Source organism: Aedes albopictus, chromosome 3 (genome assembly GCF_035046485.1).
Source record: "Aedes albopictus strain Foshan chromosome 3, AalbF5, whole genome shotgun sequence".
NCBI classification, from domain to species: Eukaryota; Metazoa; Arthropoda; class Insecta; order Diptera; family Culicidae; genus Aedes; species Aedes albopictus.
Window position 1 is genome coordinate 32,296,995 of NC_085138.1, and position 17,197 is coordinate 32,314,191.

At 43.2% G+C, this 17,197-nt stretch overlaps 2 protein-coding genes across 13 annotated transcripts in view; one reads left to right on the plus strand and one right to left on the minus strand.

Annotated features, from left to right (window-relative positions):
• Positions 1 to 17,197, minus strand: part of LOC109415966 (high affinity cGMP-specific 3',5'-cyclic phosphodiesterase 9A) — a 680,025-nt gene that overhangs the window by 312,831 nt on the left and 349,997 nt on the right. For 11 of the 12 annotated variants that reach the window (XM_062856633.1, XM_062856630.1, XM_062856643.1 and 8 more), the window contains one exon: positions 15,374 to 15,431. The exons of the other annotated variant lie outside the window; for it this stretch is intronic. The gene's annotated coding sequence lies outside the window, so the exon portion shown is untranslated. The remainder of the gene's footprint in view (positions 1 to 15,373; positions 15,432 to 17,197) is intronic. 12 annotated transcript variants of the gene reach the window in all.
• Positions 270 to 1,526, plus strand: LOC109419202 (uncharacterized). The gene is made up of 2 exons (XM_019693411.3): positions 270 to 843; positions 915 to 1,526. The coding sequence occupies exons 1-2, from the start codon at positions 435 to 437 to the stop codon at positions 1,439 to 1,441; spliced, it is 936 nt and encodes a 311-aa protein (XP_019548956.3). The 5' UTR covers positions 270 to 434; the 3' UTR covers positions 1,442 to 1,526.

Genomic DNA, 17,197 nt, shown 5'->3' on the forward strand with positions numbered 1-17,197 from the left:
TGAGTGAATATGAAGGTTTAATATCGAAAAATGGCGATTTAGATGAAATTGAAAAACTGTGCAAAGTTTCAGATATTTTTGAAATGGTCGCTCAGGATCGACTGACATGACTCCGTGGAATTCCTCAGCTACTTAGATAGACTAATTTCAAAACTTCTTTGTACTCCAGCAGTTTTCGGATGGACTATTTGCAATCAAGAATCGATTTTTGAAACTTTATCGGTAATCTCAACAAACCAGTATCTCTAACTATGTTCAGCCAAACAACATCTTACTGAAAGTAGTCAATCCCCTCTTCACCTTGAAGACAGCTGTCTCGCCCATTCCTTGGCAACCGATTTTATCCGAACCTATAATTGAAAAATACGAATTCGATCACCGCCCTGTTATATCACCGGTTTTACTACTGATGACAGACACCTCCGTCTCGGCAAATGCCATTCAATTTCGTATGCGATTTTTCAATTAGTGAAAAATGCATTTTCGTCATACCATCGGAGCGTTACTTAAGCCGCGAAAACTCGCTTCGACTTACGGAGAGTATTCGAGTGGACCGAACAGACCAGTCAACGGAATTTATTGGCACTGGATTCGACGCCTTCATTCAACCTTCAATCCTCCGTCGTCGGTCGTCAATAGCTAGAACGACGACTTTCTCGGTTTGTCAGTCAACGAAGCGCGAGGCTGCTGCTGTGCTGGTGTGCATTGAACGAGAAAAGCATCTGGACCGGAAAATGTCAGCTCGGACGTCGTCGTCTTCGTCAGTGCTGCTACCGGCATTGATGGTGACGGCCATTCTGGCGGCACTATTGACGAGCTCGGGATGCATGGCTGCCGGATCTGGTGCGGAAAATTAAGTTTCTTTTCTGTGGGGGATAATCCTCAATACTGTTATACTTGTAATTATTTTCCAGCTAAACCCATGCGACGCCCAGACGACCATCCGAAGGAACCGTCAACCACATCGACGGACACACAGGTTAACCAGCTCAAGGAACTCCTTGTCGAAGCAAATCGTAAAGCTACATCTATGAAATCTTCGGCGAAATCATTGCAGCAAAAGTATTCCAAATATATGGCTCAAGTTGCTCGCAATGGATGGCCAACAGCACAAAAGCAACACTTCGTAGAGGAATCTCTACGAAACAATGCTCAACACTTGCGGGCCAACTTTAGGCAGTTTGAAAATCAGATGCGATCGGTTGCACCCCGTGTCAAATATCTGCGTGATTTAGCTCGGCAAGGACCCAACAGGAAGCAGATGGAACAAAATGTCAAGCTGTACGAAATAATTATGAACCTGGTCAAAAGCTTCATCGAGTGTCCGGGGCAGATTCTGGATTTGCTAGGTGCGTCGGATAGTGACGGGGTTGATTCGTTGCCAACCGACAGCGGTGAGAACGGGACTGGAGAGGGGGATTTGTACGCTAACTATTACTGATGACGAAAAATGTTACAATAGAATGATCTAGTTTATACGAACATTCATTCATAATAAAAAGCTTATTTGTGCAGCATAAACTACATATTAACGGTTTGGAGTTACCCCGTAAATGCGAATGGTTTTTTGAAAAGTAGAGTACGATACGCGATTAACAAAAACATTCTCTAGAGACAATCGTGGAGAAGCAGAGAAATACTCGGTCTACTTTGGCAACGTAACTTCTCTGACCGAAGACCGCGGACTTTCATGCTGATCATATTCGTCCCTGATCAAATGCGAAGTACCAAATTCTTATTTAACGTCAAGAATTCAAAACCAGGATAACAGAAGTAATAAATGCTGGGAGTAACATAATGGTGTTTGGGGAATATAGCAGTAATCTTGGAAAATCAGTAGTCCCCAGTTGATGCTGATGGATGAAGGAAGAGTCAGCTTTTTCAGAAAGAATTTAACAATTCTAGAAATATAACTAGAAAACCATTTGAAAGAACTTGCTGCACATAGGAACAGCTAATAGGTGGCTGTTCACAAACCAAGTAGACCAAATTTTCAGAATCCTGAGAAGAATTTAAGAATCCCAAGAAGTACTTCAGCAGAATTCTGAAGCGTTCTTGCAGAATCCTGAGAAGGATTCTAGCAGAATACCAAGAAGAATTTTAGCAAAATCCATAAAATGATCCTAACGGAATCCTGAGAAGGTATCCTGAAAGAGTCCTGAGAAGAAATCTAACAGAATCCTCAGCAGGATACAAACAGAATCCTGAGCAGATTCAAACAGAACCCTAAGAAAGATTCTAGCAGAATCCTGAAAAGGATTCTTGAAGAATACTGAGAAGGATTCTTGCAGAATCCTGAAAAGGATTCTTGCAGAATACTGAGAAGGATTCTTGCAGAATACTTTGAAGGATTCATGCAGAATCCTGAGGAGGATTCTTGCAGAATCGTGAGAATGATTCCTGCAGAATCCTGAGAAGGACTCCTGCAGAACCCTGAGAAGGATTCCTGCAGAATCCTGAGAAGGATTCCTGCAGAATCCTGAGAAGGATTCCTGCAGAATCCTGAGAAGGATTCCTGCAGAATCCTGACAAGGATTCTAACGGAATCCTGACAAGGATTCTAGCCGAATCCTGGAATGGATTCTAGCCTAATCCTGGAAAAGATTCTAGCCGAATCCTGGAAAGGATTCTAGTCGAATCCTGACAAGGATTCTAGTCGAATCCTGACAAGGATTCTAGTCGAATCCTGACAAGGATTCTAGTCGAATCCTGACAAGGATTCTAGTCGAATCCTGACAAGGATTCTAGTCGAATCCTGACAAGGATTCTAGTCGAATCCTGACAAGGATTCTAGTCGAATCCTGACAAGGATTCTAGTCGAATCCTGACAAGGATTCTAGTCGAATCCTGACAAGGATTCTAGTCGAATCCTGACAAGGATTCTAGTCGAATCCTGACAAGGATTCTAGTCGAATCCTGACAAGGATTCTAGTCGAATCCTGACAAGGATTCTAGTCGAATCCTGACAAGGATTCTAGTCGAATCCTGACAAGGATTCTAGTCGAATCCTGACAAGGATTCTAGTCGAATCCTGACAAGGATTCTAGTCGAATCCTGACAAGGATTCTAGTCGAATCCTGACAAGGATTCTAGTCGAATCCTGACAAGGATTCTAGTCGAATCCTGACAAGGATTCTAGTCGAATCCTGACAAGGATTCTAGTCGAATCCTGACAAGGATTCTAGTCGAATCCTGACAAGGATTCTAGTCGAATCCTGACAAGGATTCTAGTCGAATCCTGACAAGGATTCTAGTCGAATCCTGACAAGGATTCTAGTCGAATCCTGACAAGGATTCTAGTCGAATCCTGACAAGGATTCTAGTCGAATCCTGACAAGGATTCTAGTCGAATCCTGACAAGGATTCTAGTCGAATCCTGACAAGGATTCTAGTCGAATCCTGACAAGGATTCTAGTCGAATCCTGACAAGGATTCTAGTCGAATCCTGACAAGGATTCTAGTCGAATCCTGACAAGGATTCTAGTCGAATCCTGACAAGGATTCTAGTCGAATCCTGACAAGGATTCTAGTCGAATCCTGACAAGGATTCTAGTCGAATCCTGACAAGGATTCTAGTCGAATCCTGACAAGAATTCTAGTCGAATCCTGACAAGGATTCTAGTCGAATCCTGACAAGGATTCTAGTCGAATCCTGACAAGGATTCTAGTCGAATCCTGACAAGGATTCTAGTCGAATCCTGACAAGGATTCTAGTCGAATCCTGACAAGGATTCTAGTCGAATCCTGACAAGGATTCTAGTCGAATCCTGACAAGGATTCTAGTCGAATCCTGACAAGGATTCTAGTCGAATCCTGACAAGGATTCTAGTCGAATCCTGACAAGGATTCTAGTCGAATCCTGACAAGGATTCTAGTCGAATCCTGACAAGGATTCTAGTCGAATCCTGACAAGGATTCTAGTCGAATCCTGACAAGGATTCTAGTCGAATCCTGACAAGGATTCTAGTCGAATCCTGACAAGGATTCTAGTCGAATCCTGACAAGGATTCTAGTCGAATCCTGACAAGGATTCTAGTCGAATCCTGACAAGGATTCTAGTCGAATCCTGACAAGGATTCTAGTCGAATCCTGACAAGGATTCTAGTCGAATCCTGACAAGGATTCTAGTCGAATCCTGACAAGGATTCTAGTCGAATCCTGACAAGGATTCTAGTCGAATCCTGACAAGGATTCTAGTCGAATCCTGACAAGGATTCTAGTCGAATCCTGACAAGGATTCTAGTCGAATCCTGACAAGGATTCTAGTCGAATCCTGACAAGGATTCTAGTCGAATCCTGACAAGGATTCTAGTCGAATCCTGACAAGGATTCTAGTCGAATCCTGACAAGGATTCTAGTCGAATCCTGACAAGGATTCTAGTCGAATCCTGACAAGGATTCTAGTCGAATCCTGACAAGGATTCTAGTCGAATCCTGACAAGGATTCTAGTCGAATCCTGACAAGGATTCTAGTCGAATCCTGACAAGGATTCTAGTCGAATCCTGACAAGGATTCTAGTCGAATCCTGACAAGGATTCTAGTCGAATCCTGACAAGGATTCTAGTCGAATCCTGACAAGGATTCTAGTCGAATCCTGACAAGGATTCTAGTCGAATCCTGACAAGGATTCTAGTCGAATCCTGACAAGAATTCTAGTCGAATCCTGACAAGGATTCTAGTCGAATCCTGACAAGGATTCTAGTCGAATCCTGACAAGGATTCTAGTCGAATCCTGACAAGGATTCTAGTCGAATCCTGACAAGGATTCTAGTCGAATCCTGACAAGGATTCTAGTCGAATCCTGACAAGGATTCTAGTCGAATCCTGACAAGGATTCTAGTCGAATCCTGACAAGGATTCTAGTCGAATCCTGACAAGGATTCTAGTCGAATCCTGACAAGGATTCTAGTCGAATCCTGACAAGGATTCTAGTCGAATCCTGACAAGGATTCTAGTCGAATCCTGACAAGGATTCTAGTCGAATCCTGACAAGGATTCTAGTCGAATCCTGACAAGGATTCTAGTCGAATCCTGACAAGGATTCTAGTCGAATCCTGACAAGGATTCTAGTCGAATCCTGACAAGGATTCTAGTCGAATCCTGACAAGGATTCTAGTCGAATCCTGACAAGGATTCTAGTCGAATCCTGACAAGGATTCTAGTCGAATCCTGACAAGGATTCTAGTCGAATCCTGACAAGGATTCTAGTCGAATCCTGACAAGGATTCTAGTCGAATCCTGACAAGGATTCTAGTCGAATCCTGACAAGGATTCTAGTCGAATCCTGACAAGGATTCTAGTCGAATCCTGACAAGGATTCTAGTCGAATCCTGACAAGGATTCTAGTCGAATCCTGACAAGGATTCTAGTCGAATCCTGACAAGGATTCTAGTCGAATCCTGACAAGGATTCTAGTCGAATCCTGACAAGGATTCTAGTCGAATCCTGACAAGGATTCTAGTCGAATCCTGACAAGGATTCTAGTCGAATCCTGACAAGGATTCTAGTCGAATCCTGACAAGGATTCTAGTCGAATCCTGACAAGGATTCTAGTCGAATCCTGACAAGGATTCTAGTCGATTCCTGACAAGGATTCTAGTCGAATCCTGACAAGGATTCTAGTCGAATCCTGACAAGGATTCTAGTCGATTCCTGACAAGGATTCTAGTCGAATCCTGACAAGGATTCTAGTCGAATCCTGACAAGGATTCTAGTCGAATCCTGACAAGGATTCAAGTCGAATCCTGACAAGGATTCTAGTCGAATCCTGACAAGGATTTTAGTCGAATCCTGACAAGGATTCTAGTCGAATCCTGACAAGGATTCTAGTCGAATCCTGACAAGGATTTTAGTCGAATCCTGACAAGGATTCTAGTCGAATCCTGACAAGGATTCTAGTCGAATCCTGACAAGGAATCTAGTCGAATCCTGAGAAGAATTCTAGTCGAATCCTGAGAAGGATTCTAGTCGAATCCTGAGAAGGATTCTAGTCGAATCCTGAGAAGGATTCTAGTCGAATCCTGAGAAGGATTCTAGTCGAACCCTGAGAAGGATTCTAACAGAATCCTGAGTTGGATTTCAACAGAATCCTGCTCAGGATCCTGCATAGAATGCTGCTTGGAGTTCCTTGGAGTTCCTGAGAAGGATTCTAGTCGAATCCTGACAAGGATTCTAGTCGAATCCTGACAAGGATTCTAGTCGAATCCTGACAAGGATTCTAGTCGAATCCTGACAAGGATTCTAGTCGAATCCTGACAAGGATTCTAGTCGAATCCTGACAAGGATTCTAGTCGAATCCTGACAAGGATTCTAGTCGAATCCTGACAAGGATTCTAGTCGAATCCTGACAAGGATTCTAGTCGAATCCTGACAAGGATTCTAGTCGAATCCTGACAAGGATTCTAGTCGAATCCTGACAAGGATTCTAGTCGAATCCTGACAAGGATTCTAGTCGAATCCTGACAAGGATTCTAGTCGAATCCTGACAAGGATTCTAGTCGAATCCTGACAAGGATTCTAGTCGAATCCTGACAAGGATTCTAGTCGAATCCTGACAAGGATTCTAGTCGAATCCTGACAAGGATTCTAGTCGAATCCTGACAAGGATTCTAGTCGAATCCTGACAAGGATTCTAGTCGAATCCTGACAAGGATTCTAGTCGAATCCTGACAAGGATTCTAGTCGAATCCTGACAAGGATTCAAGTCGAATCCTGACAAGGATTCTAGTCGAATCCTGACAAGGATTCTAGTCGAATCCTGACAAGGATTCTAGTCGAATCCTGACAAGGATTCTAGTCGAATCCTGACAAGGTCGAATCCTGAGAAGGATTTTAGCAAAATCCTGTAAAGGATTCTAGCAGAATTCTGAGAAGGATTCTAACAGAATGCTGAGTTGGATTTCAACAGAATCCTGCTCAGGATCCTGCATAGAATGCTGCTTGGAGTTCCTTGACATTCCTACTGAGGCTTCCGAATGGATTAATTTCATGATTTCCGCAAAAATTCTGCTCAGTGTTTAGAGTCAGCTCACCATAGCCCATGTAGAAAAGCAACAGATGTCCTAATGACGTCAGTCTGACTAGGTACCCACCGTCAAAAATCGATAACCCCACGCCCCATTCCACACAATATTGCAATGTCCTCCAGCAAGCGAAGAGAAAGTGTTTGTGTGCATCGGTGGGCTTCGGTTGCGGCTGCTGATTCTCGTAGCAGCCAGCATGTGAGCGAGCATGTGGGGCAAAACCAACCATGTTATAAATAATTCAATTTGTACTGTTTTTTAGGTTCCTTCCTATCCTAGTGAAAAGCCAACCGTCCGACAGCTCTATCACCCCCGACTGGTTTCAATTGGATGCTTGCCCCCCTCTGGGGTCGGTGAGGGAGGAAACCCGAGAAAAAAATTCTAAAGAGCGAATCAATAGTTATTATTGTTTAAATTGAGAAATTATCTACTTCTTTAGAGTATGCTTTGTAAAATGGAAGATTTGACGATGAGTATAAATTGGTGAGTTCATTTCATATTGTTTTGTTTTAATTAATTTAATAAAATGCATACATGTTATGAACCTGACATAGTTTTCGAAGTTTGATCAACTTTTTGCCTCTTAAATAATAAAATTATCATTGACAAAAACTCAATTGCCATTTAAATAATATTTTAGAAAAGAATAGAAATTTCTAATTTTTTTTAAATTTTTTGATTATTATCAAATTTTGATAAAAATAAGACAATTATTTTCGGTTCGGGATACTTAAAACTTGCATGTTTAGGTTCAAACTGACTGCAGCCAATAGAGCCCCACATTGGAGGATTTGCGAATTTTCCTCACGCAAGGAGTTTTCCCACTACACTGCACTACCTAGCTGGTTCACTCGCACCGCTCCGTTGTTGGTTGGCGTTCGTGCCATTGCATCGGTGGGATGTGAACCATCTCCTCCTCACTTTAATATCGAGTGCCACTCCTGTGACACTTTGTTGCAAATTGAATGAGCCGAGTTGAGCTTCCGGAAAGCGAATTGGGCATGAAACCCATGGGCCGAGGCGTGAGGAAAGCTCCTCGCTACGAAGCAGTGGTGTTTAGACGCGTTTTTTTTTTCGCTGATGGTTTGGGGGATTGTGGAGCAGTGTGCTGAATTATTCAACAAGCCGTCGAGCAGCTGGTTGGTATCTGGGTTTCAGGAAGACATTCGTTTGGTTTCGAGTACTCAGATGCGGATTTCCTTTAAAAGATAGACTGAACATAAATATAATCAGATGGGAAAATTACCTGAATCCAGGAGTACTATTGAAAAGAAAATATTCTGTGAAAATCCCTTTCCGGATTCAGTGAGTGTCCTGTTCATAGTTCTGGTAGAATCCTTTTTTTGAGTTTGGAGGAGTGCTTCCATAGACTATCTTTCATCAAACTCCAGGAAAATTCTTCTCAGAATTCTATGAGAATCGCCTATAGAATTAGGAAAAGTACTTCTCAGAATTATGAGCGAAAGTTTTTCCAAAGTTCTGGATGAATTCTTTTCTGTGTCATTTATTTTTTTTCCCGGAAATTCGTCAATAGGCTTTGTTAGAATCCTTCTCAGGATTCTGCTAGAAACTTCTGTTAGAATCCTTCTCAAGAGTCAGATAGCCTCCTTCTCTGTATACTTCAAGAATCATTCTCAGAATTTTTTCAAGAAAACTGCTAGAATCCTGATTAAGATATTTCCCGAATACTGATAAGGATTCTTACAGAATCCTGATAAGGATTTCTACAGAATCCTGAAGAGGATTATTCCAGAATTCTTACAAAAATTCTCATAAAATCCTGAAGAGGATCCTTCCAGAATCCTGACAAGGATTGTTCCAGAATCTTGACAAGGATTCTTCCAGAATCCTGACAAGGATTCTTCCAGAATCGTGACAAGGATTCTTCCAGAATCCTGACAAGGATTCTTGCAGAATCCTGACAAGGATTCTTGCAGAATCCTGACAAGGATTCTTGCAGAATCCTGACAAGGATTCTTGCAGAATCCTGACAAGGATTTTTGCAGAATCCTGACAAGGATTCTTGCAGAATCCTGACAAGGATTCTTGCAGAATCCTGACAAGGATTCTTGCAGAATCCTGACAAGGATTCTTGCAGAATCCTGACAAGGATTCTTGCAGAATCCTGACAAGGATTCTTGCAGAATCCTGACAAGGATTCTTGCAGAATCCTGACAAGGATTCTTGCAGAATCCTGACAAGGATTCTTGCAGAATCCTGACAAGGATTCTTGCAGAATCCTGACAAGGATTCTTGCAGAATCCTGACAAGGATTCTTGCAGAATCCTGACAAGGATTCTTGCAGAATCCTGACAAGGATTCTTGCAGAATCCTGACAAGGATTCTTGCAGAATCCTGACAAGGATTCTTGCAGAATCCTGACAAGGATTCTTGCAGAATCCTGACAAGGATTCTTGCAGAATCCTGACAAGGATTCTTGCAGAATCCTGACAAGGATTCTTGCAGAATCCTGACAAGGATTCTTGCAGAATCCTGACAAGGATTCTTGCAGAATCCTGACAAGGATTCTTGCAGAATCCTGACAAGGATTCTTGCAGAATCCTGACAAGGATTCTTGCAGAATCCTGACAAGGATTCTTCCAGAATCCTGACAAGGATTCTTCCAGAATCCTGACAAGGATTCTTCCAGAATCCTGACAAGGATTCTTCCAGAATCCTGACAAGGATTCTTCCAGAATCCTGACAAGGATTCTTCCAGAATCCTGACAAGGATTCTTCCAGAATCCTGACAAGGATTCTTCCAGAATCCTGACAAGGATTCTTCCAGAATCCTGACAAGGATTCTTCCAGAATCCTGACAAGGATTCTTCCAGAATCCTGACAAGGATTCTTCCAGAATCCTGACAAGGATTCTTCCAGAATCCTGACAAGGATTCTTCCAGAATCCTGACAAGGATTCTTCCAGAATCCTGACAAGGATTCTTCCAGAATCCTGACAAGGATTCTTCCAGAATCCTGACAAGGATTCTTCCAGAATCCTGACAAGGATTCTTCCAGAATCCTGACAAGGATTCTTCCAGAATCCTGACAAGGATTCTTCCAGAATCCTGACAAGGATTCTTCCAGAATCCTGACAAGGATTCTTCCAGAATCCTGACAAGGATTCTTCCAGAATCCTGACAAGGATTCTTCCAGAATCCTGACAAGGATTCTTCCAGAATCCTGACAAGGATTCTTCCAGAATCCTGAAAACGATTCTTGCAGAATCCTGACAAGGATTCTTGCAGAATCCTGACAAGGATTCTTGCAGAATCCTGACAAGGATTCTTGCAGAATCCTGACAAGGATTCTTGCAGAATCCTGACAAGGATTCTTCCAGAATCCTGACAAGGATTCTTCCAGAATCCTGACAAGGATTCTTCCAGAATCCTGACAAGGATTCTTCCAGAATCCTGACAAGGATTCTTCCAGAATCCTGACAAGGATTCTTCCAGAATCCTGACAAGGATTCTTCCAGAATCCTGACAAGGATTCTTCCAGAATCCTGACAAGGATTCTTCCAGAATCCTGACAAGGATTCTTCCAGAATCCTGACAAGGATTCTTCCAGAATCCTGACAAGGATTCTTCCAGAATCCTGACAAGGATTCTTCCAGAATCCTGACAAGGATTCTTCCAGAATCCTGACAAGGATTCTTCCAGAATCCTGACAAGGATTCTTCCAGAATCCTGACAAGGATTCTTCCAGAATCCTGACAAGGATTCTTCCAGAATCCTGACAAGGATTCTACCAGAATCCTGACAAGGATTCTTCCAGAATCCTGACAAGGATTCTTCCAGAATCCTGACAAGGATTCTTCCAGAATCCTGACAAGGATTCTTCCAGAATCCTGACAAGGATTCTTCCAGAATCCTGACAAGGATTCTTCCAGAATCCTGACAAGGATTCTTCCAGAATCCTGACAAGGATTCTTCCAGAATCCTGACAAGGATTCTTCCAGAATCCTGACAAGGATTCTTCCAGAATCCTGACAAGGACTCTTCCAGAATCCTGACAAGGATTCTTCCAGAATCCTGACAAGGATTCTTCCAGAATCCTGAAAACGATTCTTCCAGAATCCTGAGTAAGATTCTTCCAGAATCCTGAGTAAGATTCTTCCAAAACCCTGTGAAGGATTCTTCCGGAATCCTGACAAGGATTCATTCAGAATCCTGACAAGGATTCTTCCAGAATCCTGACAAGCATTCTTCCAGAATCCTGACAAGGATTCACAGTTATTTCATGAAAACCTATTATGAACTTTTACCGAGCGTCAGCCCTTTTTCGCCACAATGGAACGCTGGTAAATCGATAAAGACTTCCGTTCTCACTGATTTCCATCCGCCTTTTTTCGATTCGAATTTGCTCTACGTTATTCAGGCTTGAGAATCGGAGCAGCAAAGTAGCAAGCTGCCTTCAGTGGGAACAGTTAACCAGTGAATTCATAATTCTACATTTAACCAGAAGCTTGTATGAAGACGAGTGATTGTCCTCATAAGATATTGTGCATTTGCCATCGCTCGTCTGCCCTTCAATAAAAATTTAATATTTTCTGACTGATGGTTCTAACAAAATGAGTTACAGAGAAAACTCATAGTATCAATCAGATAGTAAATTTCAATAGGCTTGGTGGGCTTGAGTCGTGATCACGGAGGAAACCAACAATTTCCGTCTATATAGAAGAAGTGGAGCAATTTGGCGCTTTTAAATAAGAGCCTGCGGCAACTAGCTGTATTTTCATAACCACAACGGAATATCCGTTTTCGAAACTGCGACTGTTGAAATCCAATCTGAAGGGGTTATTTTTCTACCTCACCATGCATATGCGGTATGTGATGTATATCTTATCCTTATCCCTTTGCTGCAAATTGCCTCAAGCTATTTCATTGGAATGAAGGACGAATCAAACGTTGCTGTAACGTCTTCCTAGCCTGTGAATTCAATATCCAGTCGTTTCCCTCGAAAAATTCCGATCCAAAGCATTGATTCGCTGTTCAAGGATATGCTCTTTCCCACCGAAAGCAAGGAACAGACTAGGAAAGGTTGCGGGGGGTGCCAGTCACTCTCCAGACTCCAATATGGAAATTAATCCGATCGCTTTCATGTTTGGAAAAGCAATGCACAAATCACATCCCGGGCGCAATATCCTTCGAATATGTGTAGCTCGAGGGGTCCGTCGCCGTCGTCGTCGTGAGTGAATGTCGAATGGAATGTCTCGAGATGAAAGACAAGAAAAACAACGACGGAATCGGATGGGTAGGATTCACGCACGCAATGTCGGAAGTATTCCGTGGCATTGTTCAATTGATCTCTGTTAGGGAATGGGAAGGAAGAGATTCGAGGACAGCTTCGGGCCGACAATCAGATTACGGCTTTGGATGTTGGGGAAAATGGTTCCAGGAACAAGCATTTCTCATTAATCGAATTTACTTACGGAGTACTAGAAGGGGCGTCAGTCAACCAAATCCTCATGAATCTTGAATTGGTCTCTTCACAGCGTTTGATTTGTATTGACTTCTGATTCAAATGAAATTGAAAATTGGTCCGTTACAGTTGAATAAATCAGAAATAATATGTTGGGTTTCACAGAGATTTGTGGAAAAAAACTTCTCAGGATTCTGGACGGATCCTTCTCAGGATTCTGGACGAATCCTTCTCAGGATTCTGGACGAATCCTTCTCAGGATTCTGGACGAATCCTTCTCAGGATTCTGGACGAATCCTTCTCAGGATTCTGGACGAATCCTTCTCAGGATTCTGGACGAATCCTTCTCAGGATTCCGGACGAAACCTTCTCAGGATTCTAGACGAATCCTTTTCAGGATTCTGGACGAATCCTTCTCAGGATTCTGGACGAATCCTTCTCAGGACTCTGGAAGAATCCTCCTCATGATTCTGGAAGAATCCTCCTCAGGATTCTGGAAGAATCCTCCTCAGGATTCTGGAAGAATCCTCCTCAGGATTCTGGAAGAATCCTCCTCAGGATTCTGGAAGAATCCTCCTCAGGATTCTGGAAGAATCCTCCTCAGGATTCTGGAAGAATCCTCCTCAGGATTCTGGAAGAATCCTCCTCAGGATTCTGGAAGAATCCACCTCAGGATTCTGGAAGAATCCTCCTCAGGATGAATTCTATTGAGGATTCTGGACGAATCCTTCTCAGGATTCTGGACGAATCCTTCTCAGGATTCTGGACGAATCCTTTTCAGGATTCTGGACGAATCCTTCTCAGGATTCTGGACGAATCCTTCTCAGGATTCTGGACGAATCCTTCTCAGGACTCTGGACGAATCCTTCTCAGGATTCTGGAAGAATCCTTGTCAGGATTCTGGAAGAATCCTCCTCAGGATTCTGGAAGAATCCTCCTCAGGATTCTGGAAGAATCCTCCTCAGGATTCTGGAAGAATCCTCCTCAGGATTCTGGAAGAATCCTCCTCAGGATTCTGGAAGAATTCTCCTCAGGATTCTGGAAGAATCCTCCTCAGGATTCTGGAAGAACCCTCCTCAGGATTCTGGAAGAACCCTCCTCAGGATTCTGGAAGAATCCTCCTCAGGATTCTGGAAGAATCCTCCTCAGGATTCTGGAAGAATCCTCCTCAGGATTCTGGAAGAATCCTCCTCAGGATTCTGGAAGAATCCTCCTCAGGATTCTGGAAGAATCCTCCTCAGGATTCTGGAAGAATCCTCCTCAGGATTCTGGAAGAATCCTCCTCAGGATTCTGGAAGAATCCACCTCAGGATTCTAGAAGAATCCTCCCCAGGATTCTAGAAAAATCCTGCCCAGGATTCTGGAAGAATCCTCCTCAGGATTCTGGAAGAATCCTCCTCAGGATTCTGGAAGAATCCTCCTCAGGATTCTGGAAGAATCCTCCTCAGGATTCTGGAAGAATCCTCCTCAGGATTCTGGAAGAATCCTCCTCAGGATTCTGGAAGAATCCTCCTCAGGATTCTGGAAGAATCCTCCTCAGGATTCTGGAAGAATCCTCCTCAGGATTCTGGAAGAATCCTCCTCAGGATTCTGAAAGAATCCTCCTCAGGATTCTGAAAGAATCCTCCTCAGGATTCTGGAAGAATCCTCCTCAGGATTCTGGAAGAATCCTCCTCAGGATTCTGGAAGAATCCTCCTCAGGATTCTGGAAGAATCCTCCTCAGGATTCTGGAAGAATCCTCCTCAGGATTCTGGAAGAATCCTCCTCAGGATTCTGGAAGAATCCTCCTCAGGATTCTGGAAGAATCCTCCTCAGGATTCTGGAAGAATCCTCCTCAGGATTCTGGAAGAATCCTCCTCAGGATTCTGGAAGAATCCTCCTCAGGATTCTGGAAGAATCCTCCTCAGGATTCTGGAAGAATCCTCCTCAGGATTCTGGAAGAATCCTCCTCAGGATTCTGGAAGAATCCTCCTCAGGATTCTGGAAGAATCCTCCTCAGGATTCTGGAAGAATCCTCCTCAGGATTCTGGAAGAATCCTCCTCAGGATTCTGGAAGAATCCTCCTCAGGATTCTGGAAGAATCCTCCTCAGGATTCTGGAAGAATCCTCCTCAGGATTCTGGAAGAATCCTCCTCAGGATTCTGGAAGAATCCTCCTCAGGATTCTGGAAGAATCCTCCTCAGGATTCTGGAAGAATCCTCCTCAGGATTCTGGAAGAATTCTTCTCAGGATTCTGAGAGAATCATACTCTTAGAGAATGCTCCTCCGGAATTTAAGAGGACCTTACTTCGGGTTCTAAAAGAATCGTTCTAAGGATTCTGGAAGCATCCTTCTCTAGATTCTAGGAGGATCCTTCTCAGCATGTTGAGAGAATACTTCTCAGGATTCCGAGAGAATTCTTTTCAGAATTCTGAGAGAAGTCGTGTTTAGGTTGTAAAAAAAACTATCTCAAGGTTTGGAAGAATCTCTTGAAGATTCTTGGATTATTATCTTATAGATGCCGTAAAGGTCCTTATTTGGAATCCTCATGTATCTTTCTTTCCTTCAGAATCCTTCGAGAGAAGTATTCTACTGATTCCGGAAGAATTTTCCTAATGCTTCTGGGAGCTCCACAGTGTCGTAGGCATCGCTAAATTTTATGAATCTGTGATGGAAAATTTCCTGCGATTGCTGAAATGTGCATATTGATTCGAGTGGGCGACAAAAGGTTAACGAACTCCTGATTTATGAAATCTATAAACATCTACACCAATTTCAGTATCAACAAAACATCATTCCCACACAAACTTCCAATTTCATTCACAACACGTGCCTTTTCAAAGATCCCCAATTTCCAATGGAGACGCATTATGCTCTACCGGGAACTCATTATCCAAAGCACAAGCATAAATGCCATTCAGTGTCAACCGGCGCGCGGCGACTTACCTTGTGTAGTTCTTGCAGCTTCCAGCTCGGCGTCTGGTTTCCAAGTGAACGGTTTATCCTGCAATTGAAGAAGAAATAGAAAAATGCTCACATCAGCGCATCAATTGACAACACCGACGGGCAGAGCGCCGCCGTCTTCTTATTGATAGCTCAACAGGTCATTCCGGGAAATATCTCCGCACGCAGCAGTGGGCAAACAATATCTGCTAAGCAATTAACTTAATTAGTCTGCGGATTCTTTTTGCTTCGCACCGGAAAATAACATCAGGACAATGAACCGGAAACTTGGACAAGGGCGTAAGAGTAAGCGGCGTGGCGGCGGGCAGAAAAGTTCCGACGAAAAGTTGTGCCTTTTTCGCTCCGATTCCTCCGGATTCCGGGTATTGTTTTGCCACCGTTTGGCCTTAAATTTTCGACCGGGTCCGACGCGAAAAGTTTTGCAGCTTCCCTCCTTCCAGAAAAAAAAGAAACACAATAAAGGCGCAAGTGGCAAAAGTATGTGTGTGTATATTTGCCCGCCTTCCCAAAAGTTTAATTTCCAGTTCCGCCGAAACCAGAGCGGACATTGTGCCGAGAATCAATTTGATAACCGAAAGCGAGTACATTCCACCACCGGACCGGGAAAATTCGGATATCTTTGTTGGGGTTTCTGACGCTGATTTCGCAGACGGTTGGCGGAACCGTGGTGGCGGTGGATTGTACAAATTGGGCAAGCTTTCGCAAATAATTGCTGCAGTGGAATGAAAAGTCGGGGAGGTGTGTGGGAAGTGGGGGTGGTTATCGATCGATCGGATGGAATGTTTTTATTATTCCACTCGTTTGTACTTCTCGGAACTTTGCGTCTCTGAACACTGTGGGTAAATAAATGAAATTTTGCAACGAAAACAGCAACATTTCTCTCAGAATCCCGAGGAGGATTGTCTCAGAATCCTGAGAAGGATTCTCTCAGAATCCTGAGAAGGATTCTCTCAGAATCCTGAGAAGGATTCTCTCAGAATCCTGAGAAGGATTCTCTCAGAATCCTGAGAAGGATTCTCTCAGAATCCTGAGAAGGATTCTCTCAGAATCCTGAGAAGGATTCTCTCAGAATCCTGAGAAGGATTCTCTCAGAATCCTGAGAAGGATTCTCTCAGAATCCTGAGAAGGATTCTCTCAGAATCCTGAGAAGGATTCTCTCAGAATCCTGAGAAGGATTCTCTCAGAATCCTGAGAAGGATTCTCTCAGAATCCTGAGAAGGATTCTCTCAGAATCCTGAGAAGGATTCTCTCAGAATCCTGAGAAGGATTCTCTCAGAATCCTGAGAAGGATTCTCTCAGAATCCTGAGAAGGATTCTCTCAGAATCCTGAGAAGGATTCTCTCAGAATCCTGAGAAGGATTCTCTCAGAATCCTGAGAAGGATTCTCTCAGAATCCTGAGAAGGATTCTCTCAGAATCCTGAGAAGGATTCTCTCAGAATCCTGGGAAGGATTCTCTCAGAATCCTGAGAAGGATTCTCTCAGAATCCTGAGAAGGATTCTCTCAGAATCCTGAGAAGGATTCTCTCAGAATCCTGAGAAGGATTCTCTCAGAATCCTGAGAAGGATTCTCTCAGAATCCTGAGAAGGATTCTCTCAGAATCCTGAGAAGGATTCTCTCAGAATCCTGAGAAGGATTCTCTCAGAATCCTGAGACGGATTCTCTCAGAATCCTGAGAAGGATTCTCTCAGAATACTGAGAAGGATTCTCTCAGAATCCTGAGAAGGATTCTCTCAGAATACTGAGAAGGATTCTCTCAGAATCCTGAGAAGGATTCTCTCAGAATCCTGAGAAGGATTCTCTCAGA

What these genes read in the sequence shown, in the direction of transcription:
- LOC109419202 (XM_019693411.3), top strand. Translation starts at nt 435, where the DNA reads ATGCCATTCAATTTCGTATGCGATTTTTCAATTAGTGAAAAATGCATT. An exon ending in ATGCATGGCTGCCGGATCTG is followed by an intron (nt 844 to 914) that starts GTGCGGAAAATT and finishes ATTATTTTCCAG; the next exon opens with CTAAACCCATGCGACGCCCA.